The 23,904-nt window shown below is 40.0% G+C and overlaps 1 protein-coding gene across 1 annotated transcript in view; it reads right to left on the reverse strand.

Moving 5' to 3' along the window:
• Window positions 1-1,006: 1,006 nt before the first annotated feature.
• per2.L (period circadian regulator 2 L homeolog) overlaps window positions 1,007-23,904 on the reverse strand; it is a gene marked incomplete at its 3' end in the record, with an annotated part of 34,340 nt that continues 11,442 nt past the window's right edge. The window contains 18 exon segments of the mRNA NM_001087629.1: window positions 1,007-1,560; window positions 4,878-5,028; window positions 5,457-5,649; window positions 5,760-5,940; window positions 6,030-6,904; window positions 7,131-7,340; window positions 8,411-8,749; window positions 10,303-10,457; window positions 12,663-12,810; window positions 14,294-14,381; window positions 16,405-16,533; window positions 18,148-18,256; window positions 18,455-18,608; window positions 18,712-18,818; window positions 19,188-19,266; window positions 20,340-20,482; window positions 21,093-21,144; window positions 22,933-23,134. Coding sequence (NP_001081098.1) covers window positions 1,471-1,560; window positions 4,878-5,028; window positions 5,457-5,649; window positions 5,760-5,940; window positions 6,030-6,904; window positions 7,131-7,340; window positions 8,411-8,749; window positions 10,303-10,457; window positions 12,663-12,810; window positions 14,294-14,381; window positions 16,405-16,533; window positions 18,148-18,256; window positions 18,455-18,608; window positions 18,712-18,818; window positions 19,188-19,266; window positions 20,340-20,482; window positions 21,093-21,144; window positions 22,933-23,134 — 3,405 coding nt within the window.

A 23,904-nucleotide genomic window follows, 5' to 3' on the forward strand; every position in this document is an offset into this window, starting at 1 on the left:
TTTAAAGAAAAATATGAAGTCCTTCACTATACCTGGGTTGCTATGCTCAGACCATGGTTACACTCGGTGGTGCTGTACATTTACAGTAGCTGCAAAATCATTTCCAACTTTGAATGAATAGGCAAAGGAAACACAGATACAAACGTGGTATTGCTGCATTTGTACATACACATTGCCACACGCTAAAACTACACAAATGTTCTAGAAGTTGGCATGACATACAGCAGAAGACAGAGACACACTAGCCTGGACTTGTGTACCTGTACAAGGAGTATATATTTTACACAGACACATCAACACACAGTGAGGGAGAGACTCATCAGATGAGGTACAGTGGTTAAGGTGCCTGTGTGTTGCACTCCAGCCGTGTCACACAGCTCAGTAACAGTCTGTGATTGTCATCCAAAATGGGAAAGAACTCGGTCTGAAGAAGTAACATTCAAAGCCTGTATCGTCCAACACTTTCTGTGCTGCCAAGGCTTTCTCCCTAATAGGCACTGCAAAGCACTTGTACCTGTAATTGCGCCTCTGATCAGGCAGCCTAGACTCCGTAACCAGCACAGATCATACAGGATCCAATTAGATAATGTACATTGTGCAGGATATCGTGCTGGTATGGTGATATGATGAATGCCACGTGAGTCGGTTTTGTGCTCAGACAAGCACAGGGGCAGAGAACAGGACAAGAATGTGAAAGTGTACTCACATCAAGTCACTGCAATCTATATGTATCAAGTGGGAGTATTAAAAGGTTAAATACATCTGCTTAGAGCAGTGGTTAACAAACCTTTTCAGTTTTATGCCCCTTTGAAGCTGCTGCTCAGCTTGTAACTTTGAAGCAGTCCTTTGACTAGGCCCCCCTGAACATCCAACTTTTAGCTAGGCCCCCTTGATGGTCCAAACTTTAGCCGGTGCCCCACTTCAAAGGTCCAACCTTTGGCCAGTGCCCCATTCCTCATGGAATTAGTACAGGTCTAAGAAAATACTGGGCTCATGTCTAGGAGAGGAAATACATATTCAACCCATATCTCACCCTAACTGACCTTCAAGATGGGATTTCAGATTTATCAAGGAGAGCCAATGACCATTCTCGCCAATTCGCACACTTAACCGGCCTTTAGGCTGAGCCCCACCTGTCACTGTTCCAAGCCACCCATTGGGGGGAGGGGACAGGCCCAGTTTGGGAACCAGTGGCCTAGAGGATAGTGTGGCCAGTCTGCAAGGGCAATTCAAATTGTTATATAGAATAGTACTGGTACATCTTTCCTGTTCAAGGATCCACATGACGCCTGGTTGATGAACTTCATAAATCTGTATGAAACAGACAACATAAAGGGGAAATCAGTGTTGAGAGCAAGTATTTCCTAGGCAGCCAGGAATGCACAATGTGAAGCCCTGTATCCTCTGCTGGTGAGTGTGAAGTAGCTGGTGATCAATTCAGGAGACAGTCAGTAGTTTCCATGTTTGATTCTAATCACATGACTCCATGATTTCACTCAACTCCAGTGCTTGGACAGCTTCCCCATACTCTGAACCTCTACCTCTGCAGTAAACACAGTCCTGAAAACAGAAAGATGAGACATGTGAACCAGACAGACTTGTATGCAGGCATGAACCAATTTCAGTTCTTCAAGTTCAGTTCTTCAAAGGTATATAATAATAATAATAAAGTGAGTTTGATGCCTGAAATAAATTGCACCATTGCAAAGTGCAAAAACCCTGTATAGATGTTATGTTACCATTTCCCTGGTAATTGCCTCTATAGCAGTTTTCAGAAATATACTATGAACCAACATCACAGATAAAACTGGTTGGGTCAGTCACTGCAAGCTCCATTCTCAGCCAGTTTGGGAGACTGCAAATGTCTGCAACTGAAGTACGGCAACCTGCTCAGCCTGTAACTTTCAAGCATTTCTTAGGCCAGGACTGTCCAACTGGTGCCCCCCCCCCTTGTGTGGCCCCCCACATGAAAGTCTGACTGCTTTGTCTGCTTACCATGTATAAACTTTAAAAGGTATCACTACAAATATTAACTGGCCCCTGCATTGTTTAAATTCAGACTGTAATCCCCCTGCATTGTTCACACCTGTGACACTTCTATTGTTCACACCCTAAAATCCTGTACTGTTCACACCTCTGACCCAGAGTGAAACTGCCCACATTGTTCACACTCATACAAACTGCTGAAGGAGCACCAGCCCTATGTCACTGTATGTAGTACATCTTAGAGTGGTCCTGATGGGTTTCCCTGTCTCCTCCTCTGTTGTGCCTTCCCTATGCTCCCTGTGTGTGCCATAATCTGCCTGATCGATTGTCCCTGTGTGTGCCATACTCTGCCTGCCCTATGCTCCCTGTGTGTGCCATACTCTGCCTGCCCTATGCTCCCTGTGTGTGCCATACTCTGCCTGCCCTATGCTCCCTGTGTGTGCCATACTATGGTATTTGTTCTGGGGGTTTGTTAGCATTTGAAAATTATTATTAGGGGGTCCTAAGGTGTTTAATCATGTGCTGGGGTTCTGTGTTATCCACAGGGGAAGAGGAGGCATATGGATTTAAGGGTATGTCTTAATATGATATCCCTGCAGTGAGCACCAACCATTTGGTTTTTTGGTGTGGTACCACCATTAATGTGGACATGGTCTTGTGGTAACATGGGTGTGGTTTAAAAACAAGGAGTGGTTTCCATTATCGGCCCTCCCCCATGTACCGGCCCTCTGTACCACAGAAGTTGGACAGCACTGCCTTAGGCAAACTATGTGGACCTTAAATGTTTTCATAGGGATTTAAGGTGTACTCAAATCCACTGAAATTCTACTATGCGGAATAGTACATTTTCCTTTAGTTATGATTAAAAGAATACACTTAATGAAATAAAATAGAGGTTGTACATAGGCTGCAGACCTAGCCACAGTGTGGATTCTCCAAGTATAACAAGGCTGAACCCCTTATAAGATTTACCTCTCCTGATGTGACGACTCCATAAAATTTTCTCTCTCTGCTCTTACCGTTTTCTTTTGAGTTAAACAAAAACATCAGTCGTACACAAACGATTGTTTTTTTCTAAGATCACGTTATTTATAAACCTGGCTCCATTAGTATCATAGCCGCTAGTACTTCGGCTTCTTTCCTCCTACTAATGGTGTTCTGAGGTCATACCCAACGTGTTCTAAATTTGTGCACCATGCCCCAGACAGCCTGAGCTATTCCAAGACTAGATTTAGCTTGCAGCCAATTATAGAACACACTTGAGGACAATCCGATTAATGGCTTAACATACAGCACTTTGTTGACATCTCGTTGTCCTCTAGCATATGGCGCCAACTGGAGTGTTCAAAAAATAGTCTCCCATTCTTGGAACCCTCCCCCTAAGCCTTTCTTATCCTTTATGAAACTTAAATATAAACTCCAAAGCCAAATCTCGTTTGCATTCCAAATATACACCTAGATGATCCTGTGATACCTGTTTAAGATCACATTCAAGGCCACAAACTTTAACAACTGTCAACAGTTAAAGGTGTGTGAGCATATGCTTGATGCCAGATTGCATCTGTTCCCGCAGCAGAGTTGGCTACATTATGCCTAATCACGGTCATGGCCACATCCACGTGAATTTACAATGGGAAATGGGCATCCAACTCCAAAGTGTTTATTCATGGAAGAACCCTGGGCTGCAGCAACAGTTATTTGTGAGTGGTTCTAGATTTCGCTAAGCATTTTATGTCAGCTATATTTTACCAAACAGTGGCTGGTACCTATAGTCCCGTGGACTAGAATCATAGCGCTTCGTTTATAAAATTGTATACATTAACATGTATGATCAGTTTTCCTATAGTGATGTAAAGGGCAATACTATAGGGGATACACCTAATATAGGGCAGCAGAGACTTCTTATAAGTGTGCCTAAATGAAGTGGAATGTTGTTAGAAATAAACCTTTTGTTCATTTGTGGATATTACTGTGCATTTCACATAAGCATGCATGTGAAGTATTCAGTGGAATGTTGCAAGGAATAAACACATAATGGGGCCCTTAAACATAGCTCCATAAAAGAGGTGATGGGAAGTGTTGGAATGGGGGTCCAGGGCCCACCTGGTTGCCATGTCAAGCCCTCCACCCCAGACGCAACCCCCCTCCAATGGTCCCTCGCCCCAGCCACAACCCTCCTACAATGGCCCCTCTACCCTGTGTAAACCTTCCTCCTTCAAAACGTAAGGCAATTGTAACCAGTTGGGGAGGTCAGGGATTGGTGCAGGGAGAAGGTCTGGGCCAGCAGAGCCCACTGGGTTTGTTCCTGGTGTCCCACTGGCCCAGTCCGACCCTGGTGATGGTTACGATATCCCTCATTTTGAATATGTGGGGTGTGGTACTACGGTCATAATGATAGCCTTAATTAACCAGAAAATTAACCAACAGTTGATACTATTTCAGTACATAAAAATACAAGGTTGGGATAGTTTGCAGGAATGAAAACTGAGAATGGTAAATGATTAGATCTCATTAGTGACGAGTATGTTGAGAAAATGCCTAAACCTGGTACTGACTTAGATGCAACCTACACTGGAGTTTACCCACAGTGTGCAGCCATGTTTCTGACCCAAAACCAGCAACACACCCTATTTTCCTCTGCAAAAATAAAATAAAATAAAATCCGGCAAAGACTAAAAACAAATACTGTCAGTTAATCTGAGAGCTATCTGACCACTTAAACTTGTGTGTGTTTATATACCTTCTAACTGAATACCAATTACATGGGAAATATGATAAAAAGAAAAATGGTTGATCAATACAATACAAACAAAAAAGCTTTACATCTAACACTTGCTTCATACTTAAATCAGTTAATCGCATTTATTTTTGCATTACTATTAACAACTTACTGTCACTTCCGTTACTCTGGGCAGTCCTCCTCGGTGCATCCAGGTATGAGTCTCTCCCAGTTCCTTTTTCTGATCCTCTGTGAAATGAGGCTGAATTTTTTGGAGAGATTTCAACCTCTCGCGATCCTCTTTCAGAACTACTTCAATATCCCTGAGAAAAGATATAACAAGCCTTTCTCAGTACAAAGCGGTAGCTTAATAGGCAGCTATGCATGTTCATCTGGGATATCAGAGAAACATTGCTAACATATATATTCAGCTCCAGAGATCATGCTCTTTTTTTTTTTTCAATCCAGTACTTGTGCCATAATATCTTCTGCCATCCTACAAAAATGGAGAAGTCACGTATTGATCTATGGCTCTAAAGAAGTTTATATCAAACTATGAGAACCAAGATAGGTTACTCAAGAGTCATAAGATTATCAACATTAAAGCAACTGCAAGAATGAACCACAATAAAATAGATTTTGTTGAAGTGTTTCAGGGAAATATATAGCTTCATGAAAGAAACGAAGCATAAGAACAGGGAACTCTATAGTAAGCATTGTTTGCACTGTTCAGTTACTAGAACGGTCTCACCTCTTTGGGATTTGGTAAGACATCATCACATTCTCATCTGCATTGGCCATGAGCAGCCATACTGGATCCTGGAGAACATATTTCATAATGCTTTTACTACTTGGAGATTTGGTCTCCTGCCCCCCATGCGCTTTGTCTTCAGATGAATCTACACTTCCAAAGTACTTGCTGCTCCGGCTTGTCAAACTACTTCCTGCATCATAGACAAAATGAACGCATGGATATTTACTACTGCATAAAGGCTTACACATTGAAATATAAATGAATACAGAATATGTATCACCAGTTAATATGCCCACCAACCTGTTTGACTTCCAGATGTACCATTGCCATGTGATCCTGACGTCATGGAGTCTGAGATGGCAGAAGAGGCAGAACATGTACCAGAAGATGCGTCCTCCCTCAGAAAGTCCATTAGATCACTGCAGATTGACATGGCATCACTGTTCTGAGCATCTGCAGGAGGTGCTGCTCTACAGAGGTGCTGGAGGTGACAAATGTGAAATAAACATTTCCAAAAATATTCATGTAATGATTGATAAATTCTATGACAACTGCATATGTGACACTAACCAGCTCAGAGTCTTCAGATAGTTTCACCAAAACAGAGCTACTTCCGCCACCTTTATCTGTGGATCCTGTGTTTCCTTCAGTATGGTCCACTTTCTGGGTCTCTTCCAACTGTAGTAAGTTGAGTTGCAATGGAGAGCTACAGCGTGACTGGAAAAGAGGGGGAGATGGCGGCTCTTGTGGAGTTGAAGAGCGAGAAATCCCCTCTTTCATCTTTAGTGTAGTGGCAGGAATGGGAAATGACATGGGCTGTGCTGGGAAAGGGATCTGCACAGGCTGCGGAGTATATAATGGTTGCAGAACGGACATTGCATTTTGTGGTGTGGGGAATACAGGCTGTGCAACAGTGAAATTAGGTTGCGGAACAGAGAATGCTGGGGCTGGAGCAGGAAAAGTAGGCTGTGAAGCAGGGAAGGTGGATTGGGGAAGATATGAAGTTTGCTGCGCAGGAAATGCAGGCTGAGGTGCAGGCCCTGGATAAAGAGAAGTTGGTAGGCTGGCAGGGTACACATAGTTAGGCAAAACTAGGGCAACCATAGGGGGAAGCAATGGTGCAGGGAAAGGCTGAGAAGTAGATGCATTGGCCGAAGGAATCTGAGCAGTTTCGTTTGGCACCGGAATCTGTGGTGAAGGAAATACCGGTAGGGGATAGGCAGGAAGCACAGGGTATGGCAATGGAGGATAGCTGGCATGTGAGGCATCAGATTGTGACCAGGCCGTAGTGTTGAGACCAGGCAGAGGGCATCGAGGGGCTTGTTGAGCACCAGAACTGCTGCTATCCCAGGATTCTGGGCGCACTCTCTTTGTTTTAGGCTTTCGAGTTTTGCCAGTTCTCTTCCAGGATGTATCCGCTCCCTGGGCACGGCGTGTACGTGGGGCTAAATTAGAAACATGCAATCACAATTAATTCAGGTCAGTGGTATTAAACCAAAGTTGATGGAATTAGCATGTTATCATTTAATTGGTGATTCCTTTAATCTGTTGGCACAAAACAAGAAGGCTTCCCTCCATTTTAACATTCTTTAAATCTTAGTTTAAAGCTTAATTACCAGAGTTTGGGCAGTGTACAGTTTTATGAGGCACTAGAAGCTCCTGTATACTCACCCCCTGGCCTTTCATGCAGGTAGCTATTGCACCGGTCCTGGAAGGCACTGAGTTTTTTGATATCCATAAAGCCAGTGAGAAAATCATTCTCTTCTCTCTGAGTGTGGGCTGCCAGCACTTCCTTGGTTAGTCCCATCTGTCTGTATGACTCTGCCACACTAGCAGAAATGGGTGCTGGATCCCCCGGGGCTGATGGACCATCCTCCATCTCTGAGTAATAAAATAACAGCACAGTATTTGTATGTATGTGTGACTTTAAAACATTCAATTGCTCCTGTTACTGCAGCTTGAACTAAACTTCGAGTGACAATAATGCTCCGACAGGTGTAAAACAAACATGCCAGTAACCACACTATTGAAAATACAAGACATTCATATATTAATTATACTGTGATCTGTACTATCTGGCCTACTGAAAGCATGACCAATCTTATTATTAAAGGGCATGTAAAGTCTAAAATAGAATAAGGCTAGAAATAATGTATTTTGTATACTAAATATGAACATGAACTTACTGCACCACAAGCCTAATCAAACAAATAATTTATGCTTTCAAAGATGGCTACAAGGGGTCACCACCTTGTAACTTTGTTAAACATCTTTGCAAGACTAAGACTGTGCACATGCTCAGTGTGGTCTGGGCTTCTTAGGGATCGTCCTAAACAAAGCTGCTTGAGTTCTGCATGGCTGGGAAGTAAGGCGGGGGCTCCCCCTGCTGTTCATAAGTATGATTGTTTCCCTGCAGAGCAGTTAGGGACCATCTGACAATTCCTATCCACAGCAGTAAATGAAGGGAGAATTTCACTGCATACAGTCAGGTTTCTTATAAAAACAGTACACATTTTTTAATTAAAGTATATTGGATATAGGTTTCTTTTTCATTAAAGAAAGGAAAAATGGGATTTTATTTTTTTGCCTTTACATGCCCTTTAAAATGATTGTCCTGTGTGGTACCTGCACACCTTGGGAAAGTGCCTGGGGCACAGCAAAATATGTATGCTGATTCTGTAATGATTATTATATTGCAGGAAGAGTCTTTGTATCACTTATATGCAACTTAACCATCATATACTTTAATTTTAGCAAACACCACAAAGAATATGAAACTCAAATAAACGACTTTTATGCATAATGCTTCATGGGAGCGTCACGATAGTGTTTGGTCTAAAGTATCAGTGTAAGACTTAAAGGATGCTTTCTGAAACCATATTTTAACTTTAACCATATTTGCTACTGAAATACTTCTAGACATGCACTGGTCGTACAAAGCAGAACTGTACCTGTTTCGGGCTGCAGCTTCTTGTCACCAACATGTACAATTGTGCTGCTGTAACTGCAGTGACTGGTGAAGGATACTACACTTTCAGCCTTGGCGCCCAGAGATAGAGGAGTAAGGGCAGGACAGGGTGCAACAGAGATAGAGGTGAGTGGGGTGCAAGGCAGAGAGCCCTGTGCAGAAAGAGGTTGTGTTGCCTGCAGCGAGGAAATAGTAGAGTCTGGCACCCCAGTAACGAGACTGATGCAAGGGCCTGAGGAAGAAGCTTGAGACATGAGTTTGAGAGATGGGCAAGTAGTGCAGCTTGGCAACTTGGGTAAGGTTTCCGACACAACCAGGTTGCCTGTAAATAAACATATAGAAGAAACAGAGAATGTCCCAGATAAAGCAATGAGGTCCCTTAAACAAAAATCCCTTTTTGTTTTCCTAACCCTTTTCTCCAGATGTAGCTGGCTTATAACTCCACACTATGCTTTGGCCTTTGATTTTATGTTAAACACCAAAAAATAAAAATTATTAATTTTATTCGGCGTACCATTTTTGTACCACAGGCCTGACATGTCTACCCTTGTGGAGAAATACCTAGTGTTCCAATGGCCTAAGGTTGGAAAGCCATCCACTAATAGCAAACGGCATTGAGTCCATCCTCCTGAAGCCTACACAAAAAAACAGCTGCTAATGCTTACTCCTTTGTGGAGCAAATGGCTGCTTATGATGCAGAACATTGCCTTCATCTCATAAATTTGAGCACTGGGAAATCTCTGATGAAGTCACCAAGCAATCGTCTATCACTGTAAGTACAGCAGCAAGTAATAGGCAGAAAAGATGTCAACACAGCACATAATGGAATATGAAGTACAGGATTATCTGTGTGACAGGCTACTCTTCTATAGGCTCCTGGGGTTTCTACAACTGAAATATTGAGCTTAGTTTGCCTTAAACAAGTGCAGGCCATATATCCTACATAACTTGCTTTCTTTGTTAATCTATATCTTTCTGCTTATTTATTCCATCTAATGACTGGTATCACATTAATTTTTGCTGCAGCAGAAGTGCATCAGGATAATTATGGCATCTGCCTTGGAAGTCACAATGTGCAGACGAATAAGTGTGATTCTTCCAGAGAAGGTGTGGATAAAATAATTTCAGACATGTGTTCTTTCTAGGGCCACAACACAAAGCAGAGGAAGTTTGGCCTGTGTTCTACATGTTAAAGGACAAGGAATTTAATATGTTATGCAATCCTTTCCTTCTTTCCCAAGAAGTGCCCAGCATTATTATATCCCCCATGAATTTGTGTTTTATTGTCCTTTGATCAACACAGTTGGCTTCCGATTTGTCATTCGGCACAATCACCTATAGGTAATTTTTAATGTACCTTCATATTTTAAAAAGTAATTTTTTAGTGTCAGTATCACTTTAAAGCCCTTTCTGTATCGACAACAAAGAGAAAATATAACCCCCAAAAAAGTTGTGAAACTAAAACTCGACTCAAGGGGAAAAACTACTATTTGAGACTCAAGTGTGTTTGCTTCTTAAGGCGATTACCAGCATTTTGCCCAATATCAAGATTCATTGCCTACTATGAGTCCTTGGTCTCAATTATCAAACACTAAAAAAAAATAAAATCACCAAAAAGTAATATAATACTCACAACATCCAGCATTTATATATAATTTTTAATAGAATGTGTGTAGTATAGTCTTTTTTCGCCTTTGTTAAATGTATAATGTTATTGTCTTTGATAGCAAATGGGATTTGATTGGAAATGCATTTCAGTTTGTTGGTTCTCCCCCCCCCGTCTATTCTATATTTCTGTTTAAATCACATGCAAAGTGCTATACCTAATATGATTTGTTTGATTTAGCAGAAGGCGGGCTTGAGGGGTCAATGTACCTTGGTTAAGCTTGGCTTCACCACTGAGAAAACTCTTTTCCAACTCTGTTTTTTGGTGCTGAAGAGGATTATGGTCAGAGTGAGAGGAAGCCATCTCTCTACAGCCAGAAGAATCCCACTTGCTTTTTGTTGGCACGCCGCAGCTCTCCAGATACCTGGGTGTAAATAACAAGAAACGTTTAGAGATTATTATAATGTTTTGCACAAAGCATTCAAACGTCATATAAACTTCTACAAATGGTGGAGATGACAGGAAGCCGGAGCTTAATGGTATGAAATTAACATTTCTCTGTTAATTATTTCCACTTACAACAGATTTCCTTCATATTATTCTTATGATAGGTGGTAGGGTTAATGGGTCACCCCTTTAAAACTGGGCACATTGAATCAACAAGCAGAACGGCTAATTAGCAACACATACAAAAGTACCCAACCAAATTATTTACTAATTGTTTACAGAATGTATCTTTTGCATGGGCAGCACTTCAAAGGGATGACCTGGTTGGGAATACTATCAGGTGTAAAAGGCCGGCACTTGTTTATCTACATATCAATGTAGCCCCAAGGCAAGCTCTTGCTCCTTATCTCAATCTACCTAACTACAGGTTCTGTTATGCAGAATGTTTGGGACCTGGGGTTTTCCATAACTTTCCATAATCTGGATCTTCATACCTTAAGTCTACTTAAAAAAAAAATCATGTAAACATTAAATAAACCCAAAAAGCTGGTTTTGCTTCCAATAAGGATTAATTAGTTTGGATGAAGTATAAGCTACTGTTTTATTATTACAGAGGAAAAGGAAATAATTTTTTAGAATTTGGATTATTTGGATAAAATGGAGTCTATGGGAGATGGCCTTCCCGTAATTCAGATAACGGATCCCATAACTGTACAACCAGAATAGCTAGCACTTCTGGTTAAGCTGAGCATGGTGGAAAGTATCTAGTGGATTACACTATGAGCATTAAAAGTGTATCTACATTCAATCGTGGGCATCTACCTCCGCTACCAATTTCTCAGAATGCAACTCTTGAACACTGCACGGTTTTCGGCAAGACTTTAATCAATACGGTATCTTCACAAAGCTGGACGTATGGTATTGGCACACTTGGGAGACATGGGCTATGCAAATCAGTCGTATTTTCAAACATGTATATGTATAATGAAAATTATTTTTTTTCAGTGTTTAGACTTTTGCAGAGAACGATATTGTGAAACGTTTTAAGAGCTTTAAGAGACAATTTTCAATTGGTTTTAGTTTTTTATAATTTGCGGTTTTTGAGTTATTTCGCTTTTTATTCAGCAGCTCTGCAATTTCAGCAAACTGGTTGTTAGGGTCCAAATTACCCAAGCAACCATGCATTGGTTTGAATAAGAGACTGGTATATGAATAGGAAAGGGCTTGAATTGAAAAGGAGTAAAAAAAGTAGCAATAACAAATTTGTATATGAATAGGAAAGGGCTTGAATTGAAAAGGAGTAAAAAAAAGTAGCAATAACAAATTTGTAGTCTTGCATGACATTTGTTTAAATGGGGTCAGTGAATAGTGAGAAGAAGGAGGCTAAAACTATATAAATAAAAAAAAAAAGGTCAACTGAAAAGTTGTTTAGAATCGGCCATTCTATAACACACTTAGGGGCAGATTCACTAAGGGTCGAATTTCGAAGTTAAAAATACTTCGAAATTCGACCCTCGAATTGAAATCCTTCGACTTCGAATATCGAAGTCGAAGGATTTAGCGCTAAACGTTCGTTCGATCGATCGAAGGATTTTTCGTTCGATCGAACGATTAAATCCTTCGAATCGAACGATTCGAAGGATTTTAATCAAACGATCGAATAAATATCCTTCGATCAAAAAAAGTTTAGCAAGCCTATGGGGACCTTCCCCATAGGCTAACATTGACTTCGGTAGGTTTTATCTGCCGAAGTAGGGGGTCGAAGTTTTTTTTAAAGGGAAAGTACTTCGACTATCGAATGGTCGAATAGTCGAACGATTTTTACTTCGAGTCGTTCGATTTCGTTCGAATTCGAACGAATTTAACCAATTCGATGGTCGAAGTACCCAAAAAATACTTCGAAATTCGAATTTTTTTCATTCGAATACTTCACTCGAAGTTAGTGAATCTGCCCCTTAAAGTTAACTTAAAGGATTTTTTGTTTGTAAATATGAAGTAGTTATTTTTAACACACACTATATTTTACTGAATCTATTGAGGAATTTTCAGATCATCAGGAAGACAGAATTAGAAAGATGGCAAAGGTTACACACGAGTCAGGGCAGCCAGTAATTCTATATGAAGAATCTTTATATATTCTTCAAATATACAGAACATAGTGTGCAGTAGTTCTTACTCTTACCTGATAACACTGTCTAGGCAGCTGATTTGCTGATAGGAGTACGGGTGCTGTTTTGTTGGCAAATCTTCACTTTGTACAGGACAGGGACCACTACCAGGACCATCTGTAATGACTTCTTTAATAAAATCCCTGGTGCCGGGAGAATGATCTGTAAATGATTTTAAATTAAGTTAATGGTTCATCTGTGAACTGCAATAGAACTTGTTAACACACACATATCCATATAGTGACATATGTCCGTCATCATTAACACTAAGTATAAAAGCCTGTTTTGTCAGTCAAGTCACAACAGAAGATCAAGTGGCACAAGTTGGTGATGTCCGTGATTATTTTCTGCTTTTTCCCCCCCAAAAGTTAAAACAAAAAATATGGGTGGCACACAGCTGCAGTTCTTTTGTTATGGAAAACACAACTGGAACATGAAAAATTCTGCCCCTAATTCTAAATCCACCTGTGTTTACGTAAGTGTGCGACTTGCATGTATCCAAAATAGGTGACAGTGCATAACGGTGCTCATCTTTCACTCTCATTGAAGCTGGAAATCTGAGACCACTGTGACCCTGACAAGTGGCCTATTTTTGTGCATTTCATTTAAGAGAAAAAAGGCATCTTCTACTAAAATGTATTTTGCACTTAAAAATTAATCACCCTGACACGAACCATTATATGTCAGCTGTCAAATTTGATATCAGCAGTTTCTGGATGGTACAGAATAATGGAAAGACAGACTTAATATTGCTTGGATGAACCTACTCATCAGTAAGTATGTCTATTTAAAGATGTATTGCATTAGGAAAAAATATGTTACAGCGCACATCCAGCTGATCACCTTTATCATCATAATTAAAGGGTACTACTAAAACATAATCCCACTGGCACAGTTCTACTACAGCCCTGTGGAAAATGGCTGCAGGTGCAGATTTGTGCAAGGTCTTCAAATGTATATGCTACACAGGGTAGATTTTTCTTAAAAATGTGGCCACTGGACAGCTATCCAAAGATTATTCTACTAATGTGCAGTGAGATGACTGGGAAAATAGAATACTGGTATGGGATCCATTATCCAGAAACCAGGTATCAAGTAAGCTCTGAATTATTGAAATTATTGAGTCAACGCCCGTCCCCTTTTCTTTCAGGAAGTTTTTATATCAATACATGGCCCAAAATTTCAGTCCTATAACGGGATCTTTTCTGAGGCACCACTCATGACAGGTGGTTTTCATTCATGTCAATGACAAGCATCAAGGAAGGGAGATGGTAGCATTTCCACCATTTCTCACCAGTTGAAATAATGGTGCACTACAGGTGCCATTAGATTAATATCTGAATACCATTGATACTGGCTGGTTTATCGGTCAGACAGGTCTGAAACTTTCTACTGCCAATTCCCATTCAGTCAGTGCTCTGGCCCCAGCTCCTCTTCCCTCACTGCTGTTCCAGACATTCTGCCAGCCTGAGTAAGTGAAACAACTAAAAGGTGGCCACAATGAACATGGCCACTTGTCTGTTTGTGCTGATCAGCTGGATCTGACATTGTAGTTGCCCGGCTTGAATACTAGCACTCTTCACTACTCTTTAGAGTAGAGGGAAGTACAAAATAAAAAAATACAAGAACCCTACGTCTGTCATACCTATTAGCAGATTTTTTGTCAGTTTTTGCTTCTCCTTATTTTCTTTGATGGCACGGCCATGTTCTCTCATAAGGTCCTGGCATGCAACCTGCAGAGTGACAAAATGACGAATTAGAACAGTGACCATACAGAGCAGGAATGTCCATTTACAGCAGCACTGGCCAATCGAAACTTGCACACAAAGTGCATGTAATCCTCCTACTGCTGGGAAAACAGGAACAGGAATAGGATTACTTCAGCAAAACAGTATAAAACATTGATCCTATATCCACTATATAGTTAATTTAATATGTGCAGCCAACAGCAGTACACCTATTTGCAACTGGTCTAGAGTTGTTTTTTTTAAGTTAAAGTCTTGTTCCTCAGCTCTACAGTTTGCAATTTAAATGGATATGTGGCTGCTGGGGTCCAGGGCTACTCTAGTAACCAGGTCCAATAGAAAAAGCCTGAAAAAAATGATAAGCAATAACATTGTAATAAAAACCTAAAAAGCATAGGACCCAGTTGCCTACAAATTTTCTAAAACCAAATCCTGCCAAGGAGCCCAAAATTAGTTACATGACATACTACGGTCTCCAGCCTGAAACTGCCAAAATCTGTCCATTAATACTAAGCTTCTCAGCAAGTGAAAAACATGTCCTGTATGCCCTGAGCCTTAAACTAGAAGGCAATGTATTAAACACCTACCGCCCCCTGACACCAAAAAGCGCAAGCGCTCGGTCTGTGAAAATCTACAGCAGTTAATTGTGAGGTCAACATTCCCTGTAAGAAACAGAAAACTATAGCCTATAAGAGGGGTTAATGAAATGTGTATTATCACCATAATTTTTGTTTTGACTCTCCATTTAGCTGCCTTCTAAGCATCGCATCCTCTATGTCACTGAGAAAACTGAATAGGGCTTCTGTGCTAATTCATGCACTTATTTTTTTATAAAATATCATATTTGAGTTGTTTTTGCATTACCTACATGAGGCAATGTGAATAAGGCCAGCAGTTATTATACACAGTGCCACACATTAGAAAATAACTCTTCATTCATGGTGATGCGAACGCTTTTCCAAACATCTATTATTTTGCTCAGTCAATGAATGGGATTTGAGCCCACACTTTTCTTTCTGCCCACACATACAGACACAGAAGGAAAATCCTAAGAGTAGGAGCATAAACAGAGGAGCGCTGAATGTGGGGCATGGGAGCTAGAATGTGAAGAGACAAAAAGAATGCTGGCATGGGATTCAGTGAAGAGAAAGCAGACTGAAAGGGGTCAAAGCAACCTGCGTAATGGAAGTGAGCTGTCATTCAGTGAACATCCATAAACAGAACAGAAGAAAGTATAGAAAAGAACAGGTATGGGAACCGTTATCCGGAAAGCCTTAATCCAGAAAGCTCCAAATTACGGAAAGGCCGTCTCACATAGTCTCCATTTTATTCAATTAATCCAAATTTTTAAAAATGATTTCCCTTTTCTCAGTAATAATAAACCCGTATCTTGTACTTGATCTCAACGAAGATATAATAAATCCTTATTGGAAGCAAAACCAGCCTATTGGGTTTATTTAAATGTTCACAGGATTTTCTAGTAGCCTTTCTAACAGACTTGGTGTGAAGATCCAAATTACAGAAAGTAATTTGTTATCCAGAAAACCGGATGGAACATGAATTGCCTGCATTTCATTTTCAGTTACCTATTTGTTTATTTGTGCAGCTTGGCCCATAAAGAATTTAATTGGTCGGTGCATTTTAATTATAGAATGGTCATCTCCCATAGACTCAATTTTATCCAAACATTCCACTCTTTTAAAGATGATTTCCTTTTTCTTTGTAATAAAACAATACCTTGTACTTGATCCCAAACAGAGATATAATTAATCCTTATTGGAAGAAAAACCAGCCTATTGGATTTATTTAATGTTTACATGATTTTCTAGTAGACTTTAGGTATGAAGATCCAAATTACGGAAGGATAAGTTATCCGGAAAACCCCAAGTCCCAAGCATTCTGGATAACAGGTCCCATACCTCTACTTTACTTCCCCTTTACATTATGGTATTACTCAAAAAAATGTAGGAAGGAGAATACGACTGCATTTTTCATCTCTACTACCACTGACATGTTTGTCCTTTATGTCCTCATTTGAATTTCCATTGCTGTCGCTGGAGGATGCTGCACTCATCGGATTCTCATGGGAACCATTGCTGCCCAGACTGCCGTATCCACTGGAGCTGCTGTTGTGCACAGGCTGAGGAGACAGAAAAAGAGCTTTATATTTCTAACTCCTACCCACTCTATCCCAGTTGAATTAAGATTACAGGGCTTTACAAGCTAACCTTCATCCTAAGATTAGGAGCACTGATTTTGCACCTGAACATAATTTGCTTGGAATGATTATTGTCCTAGATGCTTCTGCTTCAAGATAATCATTCCAAACCCAAGTCAACTTGCTAAAGAAAACGAATGACTGTATGAGAACCCATTTTTGGGTCATGGAACATAAATGAAGATTTAAATTAGCTAGTTAGAATATATGGTACACTTATCTAGAAATAATGCAAGCCTTTTAACAGTTTAAAATATACTTTGAAAAAATACAGCACTCTCCCATACTGCATATTTCATGCTGTAGTGGTCATGCCAGAATATAGGAAACCATACTTAAAAAGCACATCACAATAATAGGGTGGATAGAAGAGCTAACTTATTATGTGAGCATGAATGACCTACATACAGTGAAATTTGATCTAAGAATGTCATTGAAATTGTCTGTCTGCATTTTGTCTGCGTTAAAAGTGTCTGCAAATATATCTGGCTTCTATAGCTCACATTACCTTTGCGTAAGAATGTGTAAAGACAAAAAAAGCAAATCTTCTGAACTTACCAGCCAAGCATACCATTTCTTCTTGATGACCCATATATAAGGGCCCCAGAGGCCTCTCTAGAGGCTGACAAATACTGCTTTTGGTAATTATTTCTTTTTTATGGATATATTATTAAAGGGATTCTATCTTGATTTTTATGGTGTTGTTTTTATTTCTAAATTACACTGTTTACACTACAAATAATTCACTTTACAATATAACATTTTATTCCTGAACCAGCAAGTATAGTTTTTTTAGTTATAATATTGGTGTGTGTAAGCAGCCATCTCAGGTAATTTTGCCTGGTCATGTGCTTTCAGAAAGAGCCAGGGCTGCACTATGGAACTGCTTTCTGACAGGGTGTTGTTTCTCCTACTTAATGTAACTGAATGTGTCTCAGTGGGACCTGGATTTTACTAACGAGTGCTGTTCTTAGATCTACCTGGCAGCTGTTATCTTGTGTTATCTGGTTACCTTCACATGGTTCTGTTGTTAGGCTGCTGGGGGGGGGGGGGCAAGGGAGGGGGTGATATCACTCCAACTTGCAATACAGCAGTAAAGAGTGACTGAAGTTTATCAGAGCACAAGTCACATGACTGGGGCCAGCTGGGAAACTGACAATATGTCTAGCCCCATGTCAGATTTCAAAATTAAATATAAAAAAAATCTGTTTGCTCTTTTGAGAAACCTATTTCAGGGCAGAATTCTGCTGGAGCAGCTCTAATAACCCATGTCAGTATCCCTTTAAACTTAAAAAGCTATGTCCATGATGCACCAAAAGTCAGAAAATGGCCCAGCAGTCCACCAAGGCAGGAAAGTAAAATTAATGTAGATTTATGTTATACCAATAACAGATGCTGCCTGTTATTGGTACTAACCAAATTCACATTTGGTTAACTTCCCTGCCTTGACGGACTGCTCATTGAGTGCCTGCTCAGACACACATGGTTGATTCCATATTAGGTTATGCTTCCTTAGAAGCAAATATATAAAATTACCTGCATAAGGAGGTGATAGATTTGTTCTGTGATCTCCTGAATCCCAGGATGTAGAGACTTATCTTCAGTGTGTGGTGGAGCAGCAAAGACATCTTCATTGACTGGGCCCCTAGAATATTATATAAAAAAATATTACATAAAGCATTGCCAGCCTTATAATAGGAAGTAGCATAAATATAATTCAGTCTGTTGCCTTTGTAAATCAAAGCAGCTTTAGAATATTTTATGTTTATTCAGTGCTCCTGTGCCAGGAGCAAAAAGTAATTCAGGGCCAAGACCCTGCACAAATACAACACAAAATACTCACGTTCTAACTTTATGCCGGCCAATGATGAAGGACACTTTGCGACTCCAGGGATTGATGAAGCTGGACCAGCTAGTGTCAATAGTGATGTATTCCCCATTACGAGCACAGAAACGGATTGGGGAGAAATCAAAAGGTTGCCCTCCATTCTGCAGAACTGGAGAAAAAAACACGATGAATGATGGCTTTGCTAAAATCTGATTTTAACACAGACATAATGATTGTTAAGAGAAAATGAATTACAAAAGTAAAACACATACTTTTCTTGTGCACAGCTAGCATAAGGGGTCGGTCTTTGGGATGAATATGCAATAAAATAGAGCTTCCAATTAGATCCTGGGGCAGGTATCCAAGAAGGGGCACAGCCCTATGGAAACAAAACAGTTAACAACTGGCAAGAAGAGCAGAGAAGAAACACAAATATATCCCAGCTACAATATAGGAGACGAGGTGTAAACCAAAATTCTCTCCACCACCGGGTTCTCCTCAGGTGCAGAGAAGCTAATGTGCTCCCATCTGCTCCTCTCCATTGACAGGCACCAGATTGGCCATTTGTACCGATATTGGCCGACACAGTGTCTGTCAGTGCAGAGGAACAGTTAAGTGAATGGGAGATCATTGGCATCTCTCTACCTGAAAAAAGCTGGTGCAGAGAAGCTGACCTCTGCTTCGTCTGCCCTCAGCCTAAGTGTGCAGCAAGAATTAGGTAAGTTCTTCAGTGCAACTCTCCTCTCACCTCTCATCTATGTCTTGGAACAAACAGCTTGGTGTGTGAGTAGTGGTAAAGATGCGTTTATCAGCAGGGATCCGAGGAGCTAAAACAATGCAAACAAACAGGATTAGCTTTCCAGAACACTTTACTAAAAACAATATCACCTGTACATACTAAATTATGTTGCTTTATTTGCAGGCACCCTTTGCCTTTTTACTGACTACACCATCTGTTAAATATTCTTTTTATTAAAGCATTATAAATAGTGGTGTGCGTGTTGATCCAAAACCCGCGGGTTTACTGCCAGTTGGTTAGAATTGGGTTGAAATTTGGGCAACTATTGCAGGTTAGGTTTGGGTGTGGGTCGTACTGGTGAAGTACACTCCTCCTCTGCTTCCGAAGATTCCTTGTGTTGGAACCAGAGACACACATAGAAATAGTGTAGAGAGAGAGAAGACGCCAGTACAGGTTGGAGGCAGGTCCTACAATGCCAACATTTTGATTGTTGGGTCGGGTGGAGGTTAAGTTTGAGGATTTCCTGAGCTGAACATCACAAATTATTTATAATAATGTGCCTTACTGTATTAAAATGTTAATGCCGAAGTCTGTGCTTAGGCTAATAACTGAGTTTTTTCCCTATGGCTCTCAGATTGGGTGATACAAATACCTTGGAGGTATTTTGCTCTACTAACTGCACTTCATAAAAACAAAGTTGTTTCCAGGTGGCACAAAATATAAGTAAACGGGTGCAAGTCCTATGTAGCAATTGGTACTCTTTGTTTTGCTAACGCTACATCTAAAATACACAATCCAGCAATGTAGTCCAATAGAAATAGATCACTCAACATGTGCAGAATGAAGTGGCTGGATCTGTTAGCCGAATAATGGATTAAGTACACTGCAGAATATTTAATGGAGAGTAAATGACACATAACAAGTGACTAATGACTCTTAAAGTGCTGCTTAAACTGCCTTGCATTGCAAAATGACGTTTATTTACAGAGAGAGTGTTGCCTAGATATTCTACAAGTACTTAGCGAGGTAATTTATGAGCAATCTTCCTGTTATCATCCATGCTCCAAATATTTATTGGTTTCAATCCATGGTAAATAAGGACTTAGAGCAACATTTATTAATGAGATACTCACCGCTGTCAAATGCTGTAAAAACACATACCTTCATAGCCAGAATGAACCCTCTCAGCAAACAGCACACAACACAGCTGCTCCTTAGCAGTCTCCTCTGTCTTCACCCAGATCAGGTAAGGGGTCATCCGGAAAGGGTGGTACAAAATTTCTTTTCTGGATACCCGTCCACAGCTGTAGATTCAGACCAAGAAAAATGTATATAGTTATATCAAATGCCAGCTCCTAGAAGCAGGTATTGGCATCCTGATTGCTGTAAACAGCTTTATTTGTAAAATATATTGGGGGCCTGTCCCACAAGAATTCTAACTCAGAAACATGCCTGTAGATTATACAGTGTATTGCCCTTTACCGATTAAGCATCATATTTGACAATACGAGTGGAACTGTGAACAATTCTGACTTAAAATGGCAATAATATAGCTGTGACAGGCCTATACAAATATCAGAAACAGAAAGCCCTGTGAATTTCACAAGAATACTTGATATTAAGGTCTTGTTTCTAAAACTGGAATACGTATCTTTTTAACTTGTGTAATTCCGGGTGCTCTGATGGCACAATTACTCGGTAAGAATTTTGCCACCGGCACACGATGTTCTGATCTCAGAGATGTTAACTATAGCAGCCACTCCCCTTGGTAAAGAGATCTGCCTATGGCAAGATTTTTGAAATAATCACTCTTTCTGAAGTGTCATAGGCACCGGATTTTTGTCATAAAGGGAGCATGAAAGCAGCAGTGAAAATTTGCACACATAAAACAGTCCGTGCCGGGAGAGAACTTACCGGATGCGGCAATAAAAGGATTTTTCCTCCATACAATCCACATAACTAGAATCTGAAACAGAGAGGGTCACTCGTCAATGATCTTGTTACTTTGCAGAAGAGGGAAAAATATTCTTCCACTAATAAAGTTATTTATTCACTGTTATAAACATCTACTGGTTCATAATTTGATCTGATGGTGTGCTTCAAAGATAAAATGTAACGGCCTTAATGTGCCTAAAATTGATTTTCTTAAAGACTAACTAAAGGGTACGTCCATTTTAATGTGTAGCTCTCTGGATAAAATGTAATGTCCTTTCATATTTACGTAATTATGCTTTTAATGTATCTGCTTTGTCTAACTTCTACCTTCCTTGTCAGTCACTAAACCAATGACCATCTTGCATGTCTGCCTAATAAGGAACTCCTTATACCTGCTAGATTTCTCATGCGATATGCCTCAAGAATAATAGAGGAGAATTGTTATACAGGTATGGGATTCCTTATCCGAAGACCCATTATCCAGAAAGCTCCCAATGACAGGAAGTCCATCTCCCATAGAACCTATTTTAAGCAAATAATTCAAATTTTTAAAAATGATTTCACTTTACTCTAATTATTAAACAGTAGCTTGTACTTGATTGTAACTAAGCTGCATGAATCCATATTGGTTGCAAAACAATCCTATTGGGTTTATTTCAGGTTTTAATCATTTTTAGCAGACTTGAAGGGTTCACCTTTAAATTACCTCTTAGTATGATGTAGAGAGTGATATTCTAATACTATTTGCAGTTGGTTTGCATTTTTTATTATTTGAGTTTAGCTTTTTTACAGCAGCTCTCTAGTTCACAGTTTCTGCAATCTGGCTGCTAGGGTTCAAGTTAACCTAGCAACAATGCACTGATTAGAATAAGAGACTGGAATATGAATAAGAGAGGGTCTGAACTATAAGATGGGTAATAAAAGTAACAATAACAGTAAGGGGCCGATTCATCAATAGTCGAATATCGAGGGTTAATTAACCCTCGATATTCGACTGGGAACTAAAATCGTTCGACTTCGAATATCGAAGTCGAACGATTTAGCGCTAATCCTACGTTCGATCGATCGAAGGATTTTTCGTTCGATCGAACGATTAAATCGTTCGAATCGAACGATTCGAACGATTTTAATCCAACGATCGAAGGAAAATCCTTCGATCAAAAAAAGGTTAGCAAGCCTATGGGGACCTTCCCCATAGGCTAACATTGACTTCGGTAGCTTTTAGCTGCCGAAGTAGGGGGTCGAAGTTTTTTTTAAAGGGAAAGTACTTCGACTATCGAATGGTCGAATAGTCGAACGATTTTTCGTTCGAATCGTTCGATTTCGTTCGAATTCGAACGAATTTAACCAATTCGATGGTCGAAGTACCAAAAAAATACTTCGAAATTCGAAGTATTTTTCATTCGAATCCTTCACTCGAGCTTAGTGAATCAGCCCCTTAATGTGTAGCCTTACAGAGCATTTGTTTTTGGATGGTGTCAGTGGCCTTTTGAAAGCTGGAAAGAGTCAGAAGAAGGCAAATAATGAAAAAAAAATAATAAAGGCCAACTGAAAAGTTGCTTAGCCATTTTATAACATAGTAAAAGTTAACTTAAAGGTGAACCACTCATTTAAGGTATGGAGATCACAATCATAGAACGATCCCTTATCTGGAAAACCCCATTCCCAGCCATTCTGGATTTTGATAAATCTGCCCTAATAAGGTGAAAACCTTTTTAACAATACTGATCCAATAACCGTGGTGCTTGAATAATGGTCAAATAGATAATACACCCAGGTTTAAATAAATTTTAGGCATATTATATGAAGTATTGCTTACCTGCCCCACAGCAGATATTCCAGGATGGCAGTTTGTACGGAGAGGTTGAGCTGTAGAATACATTGACATCCTGTGGGGCAATTAGTTCAACAAAACGAATCTGTGAGAACATGTCTGGTCCACAACGTAGGACCACCGAAGCTTGCTCTGAAATATAGATGATCCTTCCAGTAACCAAGGAAACTGCTACAGCAAACATGTCCTAAAGGGAAAGCAGTACTAATTATTTATGGCAATCAAGAAAAGTTAAATGTTATGCCCCCACTCGTTCTCACAGCTCTTCATTTTAAAGGAGAATGAAAGGAGGCATTTTATTGCTAATAGATTAGCTGCAATAGTACAAGCTATAACACTATATTTATTCTGTAGAATATTTTACCATACCTGAGTAAAAAGCTCTAGAGGCTCTAGGTTTGTTTAGGATAGCAGCTACAGTATTAGCTTGGTGTAACATCACTTCCTGCCTTAGTCTCTCCCTGCTCACTTATAGCTCTGGGCTCAGATTACAGCAGAGAAGGGAGGGGGGGGAGAGTAGTAAACTGAGCATGCTCACGCCCGGGGCAAGGAGGTTTAAGGTTAAGGCAGGAAGTCTGATACAGAAGCCCATGAGTACACAATAGAAGGAAAGAAATGTAGTGTTTCTTTTGACACTGGACTCAGAGCAGCATTACTTTGAGGGTTTACTGGTATATTTAGGTGGACCTTTCTGATAAGGCTTACTTAGTTTTAGTCTTTCCTTCTCCTTTAATAAGGCAGACTGATAGAAATGGTTTATCTTGCTAACAATACGTTACACAACAAGAAGCAAAACATGAATTAATTATCTCCTTCTCTTCACAAATAACAGAAAAAAATATAAGCTACGGACACAGCTAATTTTGGTCTGACATCAGACGATGGCACATTATGATACATGGCTTTCATGTAAAAATGTGTTATAATGATCAGAAAGGACATTGTATTTGTGCCATG

The sequence above is a fragment of the Xenopus laevis genome, chromosome 5L (genome assembly GCF_017654675.1).
Source record: "Xenopus laevis strain J_2021 chromosome 5L, Xenopus_laevis_v10.1, whole genome shotgun sequence".
Lineage (NCBI taxonomy): Eukaryota > Metazoa > Chordata > Amphibia > Anura > Pipidae > Xenopus > Xenopus laevis.